This window comes from Vidua chalybeata, chromosome 22 (genome assembly GCF_026979565.1).
Source record: "Vidua chalybeata isolate OUT-0048 chromosome 22, bVidCha1 merged haplotype, whole genome shotgun sequence".
Lineage (NCBI taxonomy): Eukaryota > Metazoa > Chordata > Aves > Passeriformes > Viduidae > Vidua > Vidua chalybeata.
The window spans coordinates 4,023,259-4,040,648 of record NC_071551.1 but is presented as its reverse complement, the minus strand read 5'-3'; the positions used below and the strand labels follow the sequence as shown (position 1 = coordinate 4,040,648).

Below are 17,390 nucleotides of genomic sequence, written 5' to 3'. Positions count from 1 at the left end.
AGCCTTTGCTGCTTTCATAAAGTGTCTGTAGAGATGGTGTTTCCTTGGCACAGGATGTGATCAGAAATTCCAGGGAAATGGCTATGAGTGCTGTTGGCATTACACTTATGCATCTGCAGGAAAGAGGACAGAACCTAAAAATAGGGGCAGGCCATGTGTGTACTGATGAGTCAAGTGTGTACGGGTTGGACAAGGGTGTGACTGGTACTGAATGTAAATGGCACTGACGCAGGAGCACCTGACAGGCAGCCTTTCAGCTGCTGCTGGCTTCTCAGTTTATGATCTAGCTGTCTTTCCCAGCTGGAGAACGTAAAAAGATTCAGCGGGGTGGGGCTTGGTGGCTCACTTGTATTAGCATGATGTGGCCATACCAGTGGTATCTAAATTCACTTTAGCATGGAATCATCTGTGAGCAAACAGCATGTGTGTGCTACCCGTGGCATTCCACAGTTTGACAGGTACATGATTCCTGTACAGTGGTAACGTTATCACCGAAACCCATGGCATGTGTCTGTTTAGTGGGACCAGATGCCCTTCTTAGCATGGGATGAGATGCAGGACACCAGAGTCAGGTTAGGAGAGATGTGTTCAGTATCAGTGAATGTTTTGCAGCTGTAAGAGACTTTCCATAAGGAAAAAGTCTGTGTTGATAAACAATATCACTGTTTTTCACTCCTCTTTCCATTTGGATAAAGGTGACTGGTGTTTACATCTTGGATTTACCATAAAAGATTATGTATTTGGGTTCTCTCTGGGAAGAGGGATGAATGTTTTGTACCATGTTAAAAGGCTGTGGTGCAGCTTGCAGGGATGTGTGAGCATTGGTAGAGGACACAGATACCTTGTCCCTTGATAGGAGCTATCCAGAAAACTTCCTAAGTTTCTATTCATCCTCCCCTGTACTGACTCCTCTGTAGTGTGGAGCCTTTGTCGGTTCTGTTTATGTTCCTGCTGAGATGTGTTTGGCGGTTTTTTCCTTTCACACACTATTATTAAGGACACTGTTTCAGGAAGCCAGTCTCCTACTGTTCTGACTGCATTTCCCAGACTGTCCTTTTCGTTTTTGATCATAATGTGATTGAATTGAGACAAGGAGCACTTCATTTCCTATGCTGAGTGTTGTCTTCTGAGCCAGCCCGACTTCACGGTCAGACATGGGATTCCTCTGGCAAGCCGTGTCTGTTCTCAGGCCGATGACTGAACGTGCCCTGCTGCCCCGAGGAGCCTGCCCGGGGGCTTGTGCTTGCTCCGTGAGTCGTGGAACCGCACAGTCTCCGAAATTATCAGGTTTTAACGCTCTGCAGATCTGCCTTACTAGAGCAACAAGTAAAAGTACAAATACTGTGTGTGTAGCGAAATGAGAACTGTGCTACGAGCGGGAAGGTGACCCAGGGACGGCGCGTCCCGGGCCTGACTCGCTCGTGTGCGGCACGTTCCGGGGGCGGCGGGCGGTCGGTGCCCGCGGCGGGGCCGCTGTAAACACGGCGGCGGCCGCCAATGGGGCCCGGTGACGTCAGGGCGGGGCGGGCCCGGCGGCGGGCGCGGAGCGGGAGCGGGGCAGGGCCCGCCCGGCCGCGCCGCGCAGACAATGGGAGGCGGCGGCAGCCGCCGCCCGCCCGCAGCCGCACCGGGCCGGCGCTGAGCGCGGGGCGGGGAGCCCGTCGGGCGCGGCCGGCGTCCCGCGATGGGGGCGGCGGGGGGCCCCGGCGTGGGCTGAGGGCGGTGGCAGGACCGAGCGCCACTGCTCTCCGCCCGGGCAGCCGGAGCGCCCTGCGGCGCGGTCTCGGCGCTCCCCCTCTGCGAGGTGCCCGGGCGCCCCGGGGCAGGTGGCGGCCGCCCGGGACTTGGCGGTGTGAGGCGGTGTCGGGCGCGGCGATGGCTCCGTGGGCGCGCCCGGAGTGACCGGGGCGGCCGCCGATTCCCAGCCGCTGCCCGACCCTCCGCCCGGGACGCCGCTGCCTTTGCCGGCTGGCTCCGGGGTGTTCGTCTCGGCGCAGGGCGAGCCGGGGGGCGGGCGGCGGCCGTGGACCGGCCGCGAGCCGCCGCGGGCTCCGAGGCGGCGCCGGTCCCGGGGCGGGCGTGGAGCGGCCCGCCCGTCCCCGCATGCCGGCCCCTGCCCCCCGGAGCCCGCTGCCGACCGCGGCCCCAGCGCTCGGGCCGCGATGCTCGCGGCCGCTGAACGGCGCCCGGGCTCGTTCTCCGCCGCGGCCGGCCGGGCCGCCCCGAGCCCCAGCTATGCCGGCCAACATTAGCCCGGCCAGCATTAGCCCGTCCGCTGCGGCCGCCGGGGCGCGGGGGTGGCACCGCTGAGACCCGCCGGCGCTGCGACAGGACGGCGGGGCTCCAGTTGGCTGCGAGGATGCGAGAGACGACAAGCAGGTCTGGGGGGAGCCTGCTCTGCCCGCCCCTGCTGCGGGGTCTGCGCCAGATGCTGGCTGGAGCCTCCGCTGATGCCTTGTAGACTCCCAGGTCAGTCCTCTGGTGCCAGGTGTTGTCACATTATTTACCTGGAAGCAGGTAGAGGGACTACAGAGGGGTCCGGGACCCCCAGCCGTTGCAGGTGGATGCGCACATGTGACAAAGTACTGCTTTCAGTAAGTATTGCAGGATGAAGTGTTGCGCAGTGCTTGTTTGGGTTTAAATCTGCATGCTTCTGTGTCGTGCCTCACTCTGCTGCACTTCCACGATGATTGCACGCCTTGCTGCTCGCTGTGCCCCCTTCGCTGTGCCCCCAGCCGTGGGACACGGTCGTGTTTTCATGTCCTCAGCCCCTCCCGAGTGATGTTGCGATGCAGGCTCAGAGTTGTGACAGCACTCTAATTGTAGCATCACGTGTGCAGCAGGACACATTACATCGGAGCGCCTCCAGCTCACAGCCTCGTGTTCTGAGCTGGTACGGCACAGAAGGAGGTCGGTAGCCCAGACCTTCCTGGGGATCTTAGGGATGCTGGAAACACACGCCTGCTCCACACCACGGTATTGGAAAACTTGTTTTGCAGCGTGCTTTGCCAGAAAGAGTGGGACTAGCAAGAGGACTTCAGGACACTGTGTGGACTGCTCACAGTTTAGATGGGGTAAACGTGACTGACGTCAGACTTCATGAAAGCTTCCAGCAAAGGAGATCTCTGTCTCGCTTGCTGACCTGTTCCAGTGCTTCACTTTTGTAGCTTGCAGCAGTTCCTATTTATCTAACTTTGCAGCAAATAGAGGCCATTTTATAGCATGCTGCTCTTCAGTTTGGTGATTTCGGAGTGAGTATTTTGACTCTTGAGGTTGCAGATTTAATGAGAAAAAGCTTGGGTCAGAATTGTTACCATATGCATACATAAATACCATACACAGTCCTGTAAGCACAAATACTGCATGTGTGGCATGAGATGATTTTTTCCTGTTTGTAGTCCTTTAGCATGTAGCCTTAGGAGGAGGAAATCTCCAGGAGCCCTGGGTAGTAGCACTGGGCAGGTGAGCAGCAGCACAGCAAGTTCTCCCGGGCTGTTGCTCTTGCATACATCCAAGAGCATTTTTCCTGTAGAATTTTCATAGTATTGGTACCCATCAGGTCGGTTTCTGACCTGAGATGCAGAGACTGACCTTAGGCAACCAAGTTCTTATACAAATTACAAAACAGCATAAGAAGTGATGTCTTTGGCAGTGTGGTCTACCTTTAATATATATAAAGTACACATGGCATGTTTGAAACTTTCCTTTGTTTCCTGAAGCAGCTGTTCCTGGATAGCATTAAGATCTTGCCCTCCCTAAGCCCTGGGGAAGAGAAGCCTGAAAAATAGGGCAGCAAGTGCTTTGTTGCTGTTGGTATAGAGATTCCCAGTTGGGGAAGAAGTCAGCCTGAGCAACCCTCTTGCTTCTGTTTTCTAGTAATGGTGTGATAAAGTAGAGCAGTACCCTGTTTTGAGGGAGCACTGGCTGCTGGGGGTTACAGAGAGGAACAGAATAATCCCAGATGGCATGGGAGTAATAGCTGAAGCACGGGAAGAACTATGGGGAAAGTGTTGACAGTAAGAAATCATGCCTTGGCAGGTGAATTAATGGCTTAAAATCACTGACAGTACCTGTGTGTGCAGGTCTGGATGACTTCATCATTCCTGCCCATGTCCAGTAGTGTTCATTTACTGGGTGAAAGCATGGAGTTCCTTCAGCTGCTGCTTAGGCTCAGAGTGTACAATACAGTGTTTTCCTCATCTCATACCTCAGAGTTGTAGCATTTCTCACTGATGAAAAGCCCTGGAAATGACCTGCCTCATTAACATAGATATGCATTTGTCCTAGAATATGAATTTTAAATGCTTTCATTTGCTGGTAGAGACTGTGACCTGTAATAACTTACTGCTAAAGAGAGGTTGTCGTGAGGGGCGTTGAGGATGTAACTGCAGTTTAATTTCAGAAATAGGTGTTCTTGCAACAATGCCACCTCAGAAATCAGCGTTAAATTATGAAATTATTACTGCAACATAAAAGATGTTCAGGATTTGTACTGTACAGAAGAATTGAGCAAGATTTTGTAGATCAGGGACAGATGATTTGCAAAATAGAAACAGAGCAGTGGCACTGTGAGTGACGTGGCCTTAGACTGCTTCCATCCCCACCCACAGCTTGTGCTGTGTGAGAGAATCTGGTGAGAGAATTCTGGCTTGCTCTGCAAAACAGAAAAACGTCTTCATGCTGCATGGCTTTTTTTACATTGCTCAGCTGTCACACTTGTTCAGTTCAGTCTGTGTGTGCTCATGCAGGGAATGATTTAACACAGAAACTGCTGGTAAAGAAACAGCACAGGCTGGGAAGCCAAAGCCCTCAGAGTGGCTCCTGCACACCGGAGTGTCTAAGCACAGTGCTTGGGAGCATGCAGATCTTACACACCACTCTTAGCTCAGTGTTCAGAATTCTGGGGGCAATAGTTATATGCTGGGCAGATGCAGCCCCAGTGGAATGTGCAGGAGATCATAGACCCTCATCCTTTAGTTCTTCCAGCCAGAACTGTCTGTCATTTTGGTTGGGCAGCATGGTAAAAACCTCCAGCCCTCCAAAGAGCAAGTGTTGTTAACACCGCTTGCTACTGAGAACTGCCCTTTTGTTTTTCATCTGTATTTTCAGCACTATTTCCCCTGTAATAGTTCTGGCTGCACTGCCAAGTCATGTGTGGCACAGACAGTTTCTTACTGTTTGAAGCTTGCTTGGCAAAAGGACTGTGGGATGTGTTCTTGTCTGGTACAGCAATGTGCAGAGATTAGAAAAGCAGTTCTCTGTGCTCATTTCTTAAAATTGGCCTGTTAAGCAGAGGAGGGCTTGTCACTTTCTCTGTGCCTTGCTATTCTCTTAGCTCCATGCCCTGGGCCATGGTGGCGTTTTGGGTACCACACAGAGAAGTGCAGAACTGATGTTTGATGAAGGTGTGCCTTCACTGTTGTAATAAAGTGTGGGCAGAGGCAGTGCTCTGAGCTGTGCCTGCCCGTGCGGGACACTGTGTGCACAGCTCAAAACCACAAATCCTGCTGTTGGAAGAGGCTTTGGGTTGGGCAGTGGGGAGGGCTGTGCAGAGATGGGGCTGTCGTGGGGGTGTGGGTGAAGTGTTTGCAAGTGCTGTGTTTAAGCTCCCCTGTCAGTACAGGGTCTGTGCAGTCAGGAGCTGTTACCAGGCTGCACAAGGCACGTGCTTCTGCAGCCTCCAGTGAAAACTTGTGTCACGTAAATGCCTGGCATCTGTTCAGATTCTTACTGAGGAAATTCAGTGTTTATTGGAGAGCACTGAGGGAGAAAAATGGAGGTGTGGCTTCCAGAATCTTGGAGATTAAACTAACTCCTCTGCTCCCTGTGTTTTCCACTCTCTGTGCCTGCTGTGGTGGCTTATTGAGCTGTTGGTACAGGTGTGCTTTAAATTCATTGTGAAGGGATCTGGGTTAAGAAAACACCACTGAATTAAACCAACCCTGGGGAAAAAAAAAAAAAGTAAAAAAATATGTTAAACAATAACCAGGTTGTCTGCATTTAACTGTGCAAGCATACAGGCTGTTACTCTGTAAGATGCTAGCTGATGTAAACAACCATGTATCCTTAGAGGATTTGTACCAGAATTGTTCTGCATCTTTAGATGGATTCAGTAGCTAACCTGCTGTCATTACTGTGATCAATAGTAGGCTCTCTCACAATGCAGATGAAAATGAAGCTTGTTCTGCACTTCAAAAATGGGTTGTGTATTAGGGAAATGATTATGAAATTCAAATCAATTGCTTAGTGCTGGTCAAAATCTGACCAGGCAGCTCCTCCCTGTCCCTCCCTGCTGGGACAGCTCAGCTCCCCTCAGGTTGCCACCACCTCTCCTTGTTATGCTGGGGGAAAGATAGCGAGAAGTAATTTCGGTGTTACATTGATATTGTTGAATTTGAAGAAGATAATTTCCATGAAAGATACAGTGTTCAGAATATTTTCTGTGAAATCATTCTTTCTCTTGGAGATACAGAAATGTGGTTATTTTCATCACCTTTGGTGGAGGAAGCCTTGAAGAACACCTTGAGAATCACTCTCTGTAGTTTTCCTAAAGAGCATTAAAAGGTTTATTAGATTGATATGTAGTGAAAAAACTCAATAAATGCACAAGTTTGCATGTCTAACTTTTTAGCTCACTAAAATATTTTAAATTCTATCATCAAAAGCAGAATTTTTGGGCAAAACCTTAAATATATGAGTACATTTGTATCCATGTAGATCTTTGTTGCCTTTGGATAGAATGAGGGTGCTTCCAGTGCAAGACATTTCCTTGGGCTCAGACTGTTTAGATTTCCTGTACAATGTAGCAGGAGAAAAGCTTATTTGGACAGTGATCTTGATGTTGTTGAGCTCTCATCTTCAGTCCACTGCAAGAGACTTGCTTGTCATAAGAACTTCTGCTGGCTGTAAAAGACAAGAATTGTGGAAACTGTTCCTGTAACTTCAGTGCCTGTTAAGCAGATGGCCCTGCAGAGTGAGCAGAGAGAAAAGAAGCGAGCAAGAGAGAAAAGATTGTGACTAGAAAAATGAGAAATAACACAGGATAAAAGGTCTTGAACTTCTCAGAGTGCTCGCTGTAATGTTCAGCCCTGTGGTTGTTGTAGCCCTTCTCTCAGGCGTGGCAAGGTGCATCTGTTGGCTCATCAGCAGTGTGTGAAACAGCTGGGCATGATCCAAAATGCTGCTACTCTGGTGTGTGTTCAGGGCTGGGGTGGGACAGGAGTGTTTTGCCTCATTGCTGAGTTCAGGAGAGGCCTTGGGGGAAGGTGTTCTCTCTCCCATTCCCTCTCTGCACCCCCCACCCAACCCCTCTTTTTTCTTTTTTGTGGTTTGGTTGGGATTTGGTTGGTTGGTTTTTTTGTTGTTGTAGATTTTTTGTTGTTAGTTTGTTGGGGGGTTTTGTTTGGATTTTTTCTGTAGACTAGTGCAGTGCACACACTTCAAATGACCAGGGTTCATTTGAAAGGGACATTTGGTGTGATTGGTGCTACAGAATAATGAAAGCACCATACATAAATAATTTTGGAATTGCCATCAGCTGTGGCTTGCTTAGGCACCAGTTTTGGTTACCTGGAAAATGGGCAGCATAGAGGCACCTTCCCTGCACTGCTGCCCCACTTACCACATTCGCTGCCTGGAGCTTTCTCATTTGGGGGCACACCCTGATCTGGGTAAATTCTGGTGGTCTCTTCTAGATACAGGGAGGGCTCTGGCTCTGACCATGCTGTGCTGGTGCTCCAGAATGTTTGTTTCTCCTTCCCATTTTACCAATAGCAGAATATTTCTAAAATGCCTGATCTGGTCAGAACCAGTTAGTCCTGCCCTTAATATTTCCCAGGAGCACTGCCAGGTGTCTGAATAGGAATACCTGGGAGCACCAGATACTGTTTTGAATTCTGTTTCCTAAGAAAAATTCCCTGCTTTCATTTCTTTGGTGTAGTGTTTTGTTTAGTGTCTGGGGACATTGATGGGTGACAGGTGTACCTTCGGTAACTTCTGACAAGAACTGACAGGAAGTCCTCAGTATCTTTAGCTTGTGGTCAGGAAAGGTGGAGGCTTCACTCATTACAGATCATAAAGCCCAGAGAGAAGAGCCTGGAAAATAGTCACAAACATAGGGCTGTCCATTTCTGTTCCAGAGTGGTTTCAGATTGAAAAAAAAATGGGGAGAAAATAGTAATCTGTACTTCTGTGTTTCACTGGAATTATTGTCTCCTTTTGTTTCCAGGTGTACAGAATTATTCTCTCTGGACCCCTAAATGAGTAGGAGCAAATCCCAGAATCTTGCAGCTCTGAGCTTGTTGGTTTAGTACTCCAGTTCATGTCAAATTTCTTCTTTTAAAAAGATGCTGCTTCTGCCTGTACAAGGCTGAGGGCTCAGATGTGATACCCAGTGTGGCTTGCTGCTCCCAGCTCTAATAAATGCAAGTGCTGGTACCCAGCTGGGGAGAGTGGCATTACCTGTGTGGAGCAGAGCTGTTCCCTGCAGGGCAAGCATGGCCACTTTTCCAGGTGCCCGAGCTGTCGCAGCTGTGTTTGCACAGGGAGGGGACGGCTCAGCAGGGCCAGGTCTCTGCCAGTCTCTGCAGTGGACGTGCTCCGCCTGGCAATGGAGAGGGAGGAGACAGCGGTGTGGACTGCACTGCAGCACACTGCAGCACTCCTGGAACAAAGATTTGCTGGGCAAACAGGGCTGCTGGTGCTGCCCGTGTGCTGACCACAGCCGAGGGACAGGGCCCTGACAGCCTCGTCCGTACCATGAGTGTTTGGTGATACAGCTGCCAGCCCTTTCCCAGGGGCTTTGTGATTAACAGGACAATTGAAGGATTAGTAAGGCACTAATAATAAATCTTTTGGACTAGTGAGCTCACCTCTGACATGAGGTTAGATGGGAGGTGCTGGCAACAGTCCTTTGTCCCTGGCTCTTGAGCAGCCAGAGGGGGATGCTGAAGCTGGCCAGAAGGGAGTGGAGCTCTTGCCTGCTGTCAGACCACAGCAGCCTCTTGGTGAGAAGGGGATGTCTCCAGCCAGTGGAGCCAAGCTGTACCAGTGGTCTGCAATATTGTCCTTCGTGCAGTGCAGCAGAGATCCACATCTCTCCAATACCCTTACTGAGAGCTGTGCCTCGGAGTGTAGCATATGAGTACACCTACAGCCTTCCAGGAAGGGCTCTGTGTTCTTGGAGGAGACTGACATGTTTAAAACTTCGTCAGAGCTTGTCTATTTTGGTGCATATACTCCTTTTGCTGTCACTGGGAGTGGTTCTGGGTTTATGAGTGTTCTGCACCACCATCTCTATGGATGCATGAAACTGAACAGTATGAGGGCTGTCTCTCCCTTACAGTTTAATACCTATGCTCTTAGCATGATATCACAATTCATTAAATGTTCCATATCCACAAAAGAGTCCTGCCCAGCTTCACATGAGCTGTGTGAAACTTATCCCTTATGGGTCACAGGACAGAAGGAGCTCTGCGTTTGCAGCCATTCCCTCTGCACTGACTGGCCCTATCCAGAGAATCATTGCCTCAGTTGATCTCTACAGCATCAGGTTCAGCAATGATCTGTTAATCTGCCTGAACCTCCCTGCTCCACCATTCAAGCCTTAGTAGCTGTAGGATAGTGCTATGTTAAAATGTAACAAGGGAAAAGCCAGTAACACAGCCCTGAGACTTCTGCAGGGACCAGAGGGCTCCAGAGTTGCATGGCTTTCCAGAGTGCTGTTACAGGACTGTCAGTGTCCATATGCCAAATTCTGGTTGTTCTGTGGCCTGTTAAAGTCTCCTTTTCCTAAGCACAGAAGGAAGCAGAGGAGTCTTTTTCTTCCAGGTACCATTATTGCATGATTCCAGGATGCAAGCCAAGCTGAATTCAGGACTCTTAAAGTAGGGGGGTGACTCTAAAATGGCAGATGTGATCCTACTGGAATGCTCAGTGAATGGGTATATTTGCTTAGAGTTTGTGTTTTGAAAGACTTTGCTTTACCCCTGGTATTGTGTGCATACAGCTGGACTCACAAGGAAAGGGAGTTGTCATCTGCCTGCATTTTTTAATTTTCTGTCTGTTTTCTGTAAGGAGGTTCTCTGGAATTGCAGTCAAAGGGTTGCTGCAGGCAGTTGAAGAGCTAGGGTACTGCAGGGCAAGTGTGTGTGCATTTCCAAGCAGAGCAAATTTCTTCTATCACTTCCAGGGTAGCTGTTTGTGACTTCCTGTAGTTGGCTGTCGAAACCTGAGCTTCCTTTGCATGGAAATGTCCTTATTCTGGCTTTTTCCAACCTAGATAACCAGTTCAGGATGTCCATATTGGAGCGACTTGAGCAGATGGAGAGGAGAATGGCTGAAATGACAGGCTCCCAGCAGCACAAACAAGGAGTAGGAGGCGGGAGCAATGGGAATGGGAACAGTGGAACACAGGTGCAGGTATGAACCCTTCTGTGACCAGACACAGCTTTATGCTTTCTTCCCAGAGGCTTTTTTGGGGCATGGGGTTTGGAAAGGGTTATAGTTTGTCCTAAGTAACAGGTCTGGTTTGTGGGTATCTAACAGCAGCTGGTTCTTGGTCACGTTTGCCACTGTCTCAGTACTTGTAGAAGTGGAAGGCTGCCTGTTCAGGGCAAGCTGCAGCTTCTCTCCATGGTTAACTGGGATGTGTGTGGTGTTTCAGTGCGTTTCTGGGACTGGGACCCTGGGCAGCTGCTTTGAGAGCCGCGTGGTGGTGGTGTGTGAGAAGATGATGAGTCGTGCGTGCTGGGCGAAGTCCAAACACTTGATCCATTCGAAGACTTTCCGGGGAATGACACTGCTCCATCTAGCCGCTGCCCAGGGCTACGCTACTCTCATCCAGACCCTCATCAAATGGCGGTAAGACCCAGCCTGCTGGACTCTGGGCTGTCAGCACAGACTTTGCAGGAGCATATATAAACTCTGCTCAGTACACATTTCTGCTTGTCTCGTACAAAGAGACAAGCCCCTGAATTTGTTCCCATGCCCTGATCTGATGGGACCTGTCTCTTGAGAGCGAGTCCAGTCACTGGATGTATCATGCTCTTCATGTTTGTGATGGGGGCACCGTCTGTAGTAAATACATGTGTTGTGAGCATGTGTGTGGCCTTTCTCTGTGGTACAGTGCTTGGATAAACCTGTGCTTAGACAATGATCCTGACATGGCTACAGAGCATCATTCCTTCTCTTGTTTCCCCTGCAGCACCAAACATGCAGACAGCATTGATCTGGAGCTGGAAGTTGACCCTTTGAATGTGGATCATTTCTCCTGCACTCCTCTGGTAAGAGCAGGGTCTGCAACTTCTGAGAGAGTCTGAGGGGACTTTGGGGAGTTCTTTCTGATGTGTCATTTTCCTAAAGTGTTTCACTCTCTGGTGAGTGGATGCTCCTGTGTGTTCCTGCTGCATACATGGTGAGACGTGGGTCCTGGCATTTTTTTGAGAGAACACACAGAACAAAACTTTGTTGTTGAGAAACACGAGGAAAGGGGACAGACAGATGGTTCTGGTTAGTGTTTTACACATAATCTAGTCTCCACTATCATGTTGTGAAAAGGACTTTACATGCCTTCTTTCACATTGTCCTCTGTGACTATTTAACTGTAAAGGTTGTAAAGTTATAAACTGTCTTGGTCACTGGAGACATGAAATCATGACTGAGGACTTAGACAAGCAAAAAACCAAAACAGATGGAACCAGAACTGCCAGTTTGCAACTCACAGTATTGATTTTATTGTTCCCAACCTTTGGACCTATCTGCATGTTTCTGACCTTGGAGATTCCTTTGTGTATGAAGCTGTTCTGTCTCTGCAGTGATGCCATTGTCACAAGAAAAAAACCCCAAAACAGAAGAAAACAGTCAGCTTTTTTTTGCCTATTGGAGGTTTCTCTGTTGTAGGAGAGAATAGCATGTATTCAGTCCCCTGTGTTGGGTTGGATTGGTTTTGTTGAGTTGGGATATTTATAAAAGTAATCTGCTGGTGTTGAGCATGTCATGCTTTTGTTTATCAGAAGAGTTTTTCCTTGAGCTGGGACCAGACTCCACTGCATTAATAAGAAAGGCGAAGGCAGGTCTCCCAGTGGGTCAGTTACCTTTTCTTCTTTAGATGTGGGCATGTGCCCTGGGCCACATGGATGCAGCTGTTGTGCTGTACAAGTGGGACCGCCGAGCCATCTCCATTCCGGACTCCCTCGGGAGATTGCCACTGGCCATCGCTCGGTCTCGGGGCCACGTGAAGTTGGCAGAGTGCTTGGAGCAGCTACAGCGAGATGAGCAAACTCAGCTTGGGCAAAACCCCAGGATTCAGTGCCCCTCGAGCACAGACTCCAACACAGAGAGCTGGGTGTCCCAATGGCACAGTGAGCTTGTTGCCTCTCAGGAGCCTCAGAAGGGAGTCACAGTGATTTCCAGTACAAACACAGGTAAAGCATCCTGGAGGGCGTGCTCTGTTTTGCTGACATTTAACATGTAAAAATGTGGGGGCAAGGAGCTCACCTGGGCAGCAGCTTCCACCTGTAGCCTTGCTGTCCATGCTTAATTATTTTCTTGTGCTACATACACTTGCATAAGCATCAGGAAGAGGAGTGAGTGCCTGCTTTGGAAAGACTTGTGTATCTTAGGATGGCTGAGACTGTATCCTCCTTGGATGGTTGTTACTCCCTTTGCACATCCTCTCAGGTGTCTATAGAGCACAGCATGAATTTTGGCCTGGGCAAAAGCTGATGATGTTCCCGTAGCAGTTGTGAGTTGCTTGTTTAGTTTTGACCATTGATCTGTTTGTTTACAGAGCTGAGGCGGCCAAGATCAGAACCTTCCAGCTATTACAGTAGTGAGACTCAGAAAGATTACCCTGCACCCAAAAAGCATAAGCTGAGCCCTGAGTACTTTCAAGCCCGGCAAGAGAAGCTGCTTTCCACTGCACTGAGCCTGGAACAGCCAAGCATTAGGAAGCAGAACTCCAGTTCCAAGCAATCCTCCACTGAGACAATCAGCCCCAGTGAAGGGCTGAGGGACTATGGCCGGGAGCTCTCCCAGCACATCCCAGAAGTTACTGGGTACCGGGGCTCTGGCAGCCAAGCAGGCATCAAATGGAACCCAAAAGACATTTATATTGGTGTGTCTGCAGTGCAGGTGGCAGGGAGCCAGAAGGGCACTGCCCTGGGGAAGGAGGCTGTGGCCCATCGGCTCCGCCAGCGGGAGCAGATGAATGTGTTGATGATGGCCGACAGGGAGATGGTGGATGCAGAACTCTTGTCCTACAGGGACAGCGCAGGGGATGAGGACTGTTTACACCACATGGATGAACTGCAGGTAAACACACCCACAGCCCCGAGATCAGCAGCCTCATAGAGCACAGAGGCTGCACAGAGGATCCTGGCCATGAGAAACTCCCGTGGAGGCCTCTAGGGACTCTGAATTGTGCTTTGAGGAAGGAGGTGGTCACACAGTCAATGTGTGACCACACATTGGTCACTTTCTTCCAATTTCAATGCAGACGTAAAGGCTAGTGGTTAGCATTTAGGGTTGTTCACTTCAACAGTGTACAGAATGCACAAAATTGTTTGCAGTTGTGCAAGGAAAAAGCAGAGCCTGATCACAGCAGTGCATGTGACTCAGGTGGCCTAATAGTCCTGTGGGCACTGGGCAGCAGTCCCTACAAAGACAAGATGTGAGAGAGGTAGTGCTGTGGTTGCAGGCCAGGCCTCTGCACTTCAGAGGGAAGGAGGCAGGAAAGAATGGAGAATGGAAGAGACAGTGGGTTTGGGGAAGGAGGAATCCCACTAGGTATGGAATAGAGGAAATAAAAATATAACAGAAGTAGGAGAGACATATGAGAAGTAGTCACTCTGAGAAAGATACAGTGGTTGAGCAAATGGGCAATGGGAACACAGCCTTACCTGTTCTGCCTTGGTATCTCTGAATGTTCTCCTCTGGCTGGTGTAACACAGGAGAAGCAGAGCATTGCAAAACAAGAAGAGTTTTCTGTTCCCCGGGTTGAAAATTCCTGTGAAACTTGCTGAGCTGAGGGATACCATGCAGAAGGATTCCCGACAGTGTTTTGTCCCAAGATTTTTAACTTCTCTTGATGTGCCTTTATTGTCCTGTTGCGCTCTACTGCACATCTCAGCAAAAGAATGGCAAAGTCTCTTATCCTTTGGAAGTAACATACTAGTGACAGCTGTAAAGGGAGGGCCCAGAGACCTTCCTCCAGATCTCTTGGGAAAAAAGAGGTTCCAGGGAATATGAAACCCTGCAGTGCTTGGTCTGAAGAGTCAGAAAATCAAATGAGCACTGGTTAATGGATTTCTCTCCACTGCTGAAACCAGCAGTAGACTCCAGCTTACGCAGGTTTGGGCAAAAGGGGGAATTCTGTCTAAAGCTGGGCTGTAACACAGAAGCACAAGGCACCTTCTTCCAGGCAGCTAAAGTTTGCTGTTCTTTCCCCCTTGACAGGTGAACATGATGACACTTGCAGAGCACATTATTGAAGCTACGCCTGACAGGATCAAGCGAGAGAATTTTGTGCCAATGGAGTCGCTGCTGGTGGAGAGGACAGACAGTGCTGCCATGAGCACCACCATGAGCTGGCTGGCCAGTTACCTTGCTGACGTCGATCACTTGCCCAGTGCTGCACAGATCAGGTCAGTGAGAACTGTGAGGTTGCTCTGGGTTTTGGTGTGCTGTGAGTGCTGGGCTGCATGTTCTGACTCTTCAGCCTGCAGGTACCAGTTCTCAGTGAGACTCCGTTCTGGTCTTGCTGGCCCAAGCACACTCTTGTGCTCAGACATATTGTTGCCAGCACAGCTACAAATTCATGGAATGGGGTTTTTCACTCCAGCACCACATCTGTGCAGTGCAGGACAGGCAGGCTCAGGGATGTAGGATGTTGCTTGGAGAGAGGGACAGGAACATAAACTTCTGTCTTGAACTCAGAAATGTTGTTGTCTTTATCTGTGATACCAGCCCAAGCGCTTTGTAAGTCAATAATTCCTACTGTGATTGGTATTTCAGAAGTCTGTATAGTGAACCCCTGACCCCTTCTTCGAACACCAGCTTGAGCCCTGCAGGCTCACCAATCAGTGAAATAGCTTTTGAGAAACCCAGCCTTCCCTCGGCAGCAGACTGGTCTGAATTTCTGAGTGCATCCACCAGCGAGAAGGTAGAAAATGAGTTTGCACAGTTAACTCTGTCTGATCATGAGCAGAGAGAACTCTATGAAGCTGCCAAACTCGTCCAGACAGTATTCAGGAAATACAAGGTATGTGGGCCAGATGTCCAGTGTCTTCCTTGGTGGGTGTGTGAGAGAGAGTATAATTTGTTACAAACCAAAATGTGGATAATATCCACTCCGGGGACAAAAATACAGTTTCTATCATAACCTTTTCAATGCTTCTGACATTTGTTTGTTGATGTTTGCCCAACATGTACTTTATAGGAAGTGCATGCCGTGCCATGCTGTGGCAGAGCAGCACTCACAAAGCACATCCTCAAAATGTACCCTAGAGGTTCTGCTTAGTTGCCTGTTTGGTGTAAAGATGCATTTTGAAGGCTTGTTCCTTACGTGAATTGACAGCAGAGGCATCTCCAGGAAATGCTTAGGCCTGGGTTGGACCAGGCAGCATCGGCAGGAGAGGTTTGCCCTGCAAGCAGCCGAGAGCCAGAGCACATATCCTGGGTTTTGGTGCACTCTCACTGATGCTGCTCCTTCCTTTGCCCTCACAGGGTCGTCCTCTCCGGGAACAGCAGGAGGTGGCTGCTGCTGTTATTCAGCGTTGCTACCGAAAGTACAAACAGGTAATCAAGAAAATGAAATTTTATGAAGCACATGCAAGTGCCATGAATGCAGCCTGCTGTAGTGGGCATTGTCCTGCTGTTCTCTCCTATGCTTTTCAGCATGCAGTAATGAAATACCTTGCTCAGGCAAAATTGAAAAGGGGAGAAGATTCGTGTTCTGAATCTTAGTTTTGGAAGGAATCCTTGAAATTTGTTTCTGATAATGCCTGTGGTTTTGCTGTGAGGTGGAGGACAGTGATGTATTCCATATTGGCCTTTATGCATGCTACAGCCTGAGGAAACTGTTCTCTGATTAGTTGCTTGCCAAATTTCATTGTGAAATTGAAGTTGGTTTTGCCTTTGACAAAGGTGAAGTTGAAAAATAGGTTGTTTTATTTTCCATATACTAAACTTTTGAACTATGGGAAGTCACATGTTGTAGGTTGATGCAAGTTTTTCCAGGATTGAGACTGTTCTCCAGGCTCTGGTTGGAGACATGTTTTCAGGCTGAGTTCTCAACCCCAGAAAAAGAAGATACCTTTCCTTTTTGGTTTTTGGTTACATTTTTTCGTTCTTGGTTTTTAGTTTGTTTGGTTTGGGTTTTTTGTTTTGTTTCATTTTGGGGTTTTTTTGTTTGGTTTTGGGGTTTTTTTGGTGAGGACTAGAGCCCACATCCCTCTTCACACTTTATCCTGCTAGACACAGTCTGTCTAATGCTGGCAGCATGGTAACAGAAAGTGAGGCAAGGCACCTGTGCTCTTCTACAACTTTCAAAATATTTATTTGGGAAGTCTTTCTAGTGTTAGGTGACTGCATTGTGGTTCACATCCAACCCATCACATGGCTTTCATTTTGGAGTGATGCTTCCTGTAGTAGGGAAGCTTAATTCCATTCAAAAACTGCTTGACAAATTGCTTTGTCTTGGATCCTGGAATTGCTTCTTTTTGAAAGAAGATTGTTTGGGTCTTTTTGTTTTGTTTTGTTTTGTTTTGCATTCTTTATTTGCAGAACTAATATTAACTGTGTATTTTTCTGTTTCTCCCCAAGCTTACTTGGATAGCCTTGAAGGTAATACAAACACAAACACTATTTTGGAAACAGTTCCCTATGGGTCACTAACTTTCACACTCAGTATAAACAAGGAGAACCTGGCATTTTGGAGAAACATTTTAATAGTATCCACTAATAAATAATTGTGGTTGAGAAATTAGTGACAAACCAGACTTTCTGGGAGTTGTGTAGGGACTGCTGTACCACAGTTGCATCAGCTCCCATGAGCAGGGATGGGCTGAGCTGCTGGGAGGGTTTTGCAGCCAGTTTCAGAGGACAGGCTTCTGATCAGCTGTCACTTGGTGACCTTTGCCTTGGCATTTGGGGAGCACAGAACATTTATCCCACCTGTGAGCCAATGTCCTCTGCATTCTGCTTGCCTGCTGAAGTATTTTGACCATTCATCTTTGAAATACCTGTGTGCTGGATTCCTGAGACCAACATCTCAGTACATTGCTGCTCATGCTGGAGGCACAACTGTTGATGCCACTCTTAAACTGTTCACAGTCAATAATTCTCTGCTGTAAAGATGGGTTTCCCAGCTGTGCAACATCTTGATCTCATCA

At 48.7% G+C, this 17,390-nt stretch overlaps 1 protein-coding gene across 4 annotated transcripts in view; it reads left to right on the top strand.

Annotated features, from left to right (window-relative positions):
• The window catches only part of CAMTA1 (calmodulin binding transcription activator 1), a 237,283-nt gene that overhangs the window by 200,051 nt on the left and 19,842 nt on the right, over positions 1–17,390 (top strand). For 3 of the 4 annotated variants that reach the window (XM_053962597.1, XM_053962594.1, XM_053962595.1), the window contains exons 12-20: positions 10,280–10,419; positions 10,664–10,860; positions 11,204–11,282; positions 12,107–12,422; positions 12,788–13,311; positions 14,455–14,642; positions 15,013–15,259; positions 15,724–15,795; positions 16,822–16,842. In XM_053962597.1, coding sequence (XP_053818572.1) covers positions 10,280–10,419; positions 10,664–10,860; positions 11,204–11,282; positions 12,107–12,422; positions 12,788–13,311; positions 14,455–14,642; positions 15,013–15,259; positions 15,724–15,795; positions 16,822–16,842 — 1,784 coding nt within the window. The remainder of the gene's footprint in view (positions 1–10,279; positions 10,420–10,663; positions 10,861–11,203; positions 11,283–12,106; positions 12,423–12,787; positions 13,312–14,454; positions 14,643–15,012; positions 15,260–15,723; positions 15,796–16,821; positions 16,843–17,390) is intronic. The other variant, XM_053962596.1, reaches the window with a different exon arrangement.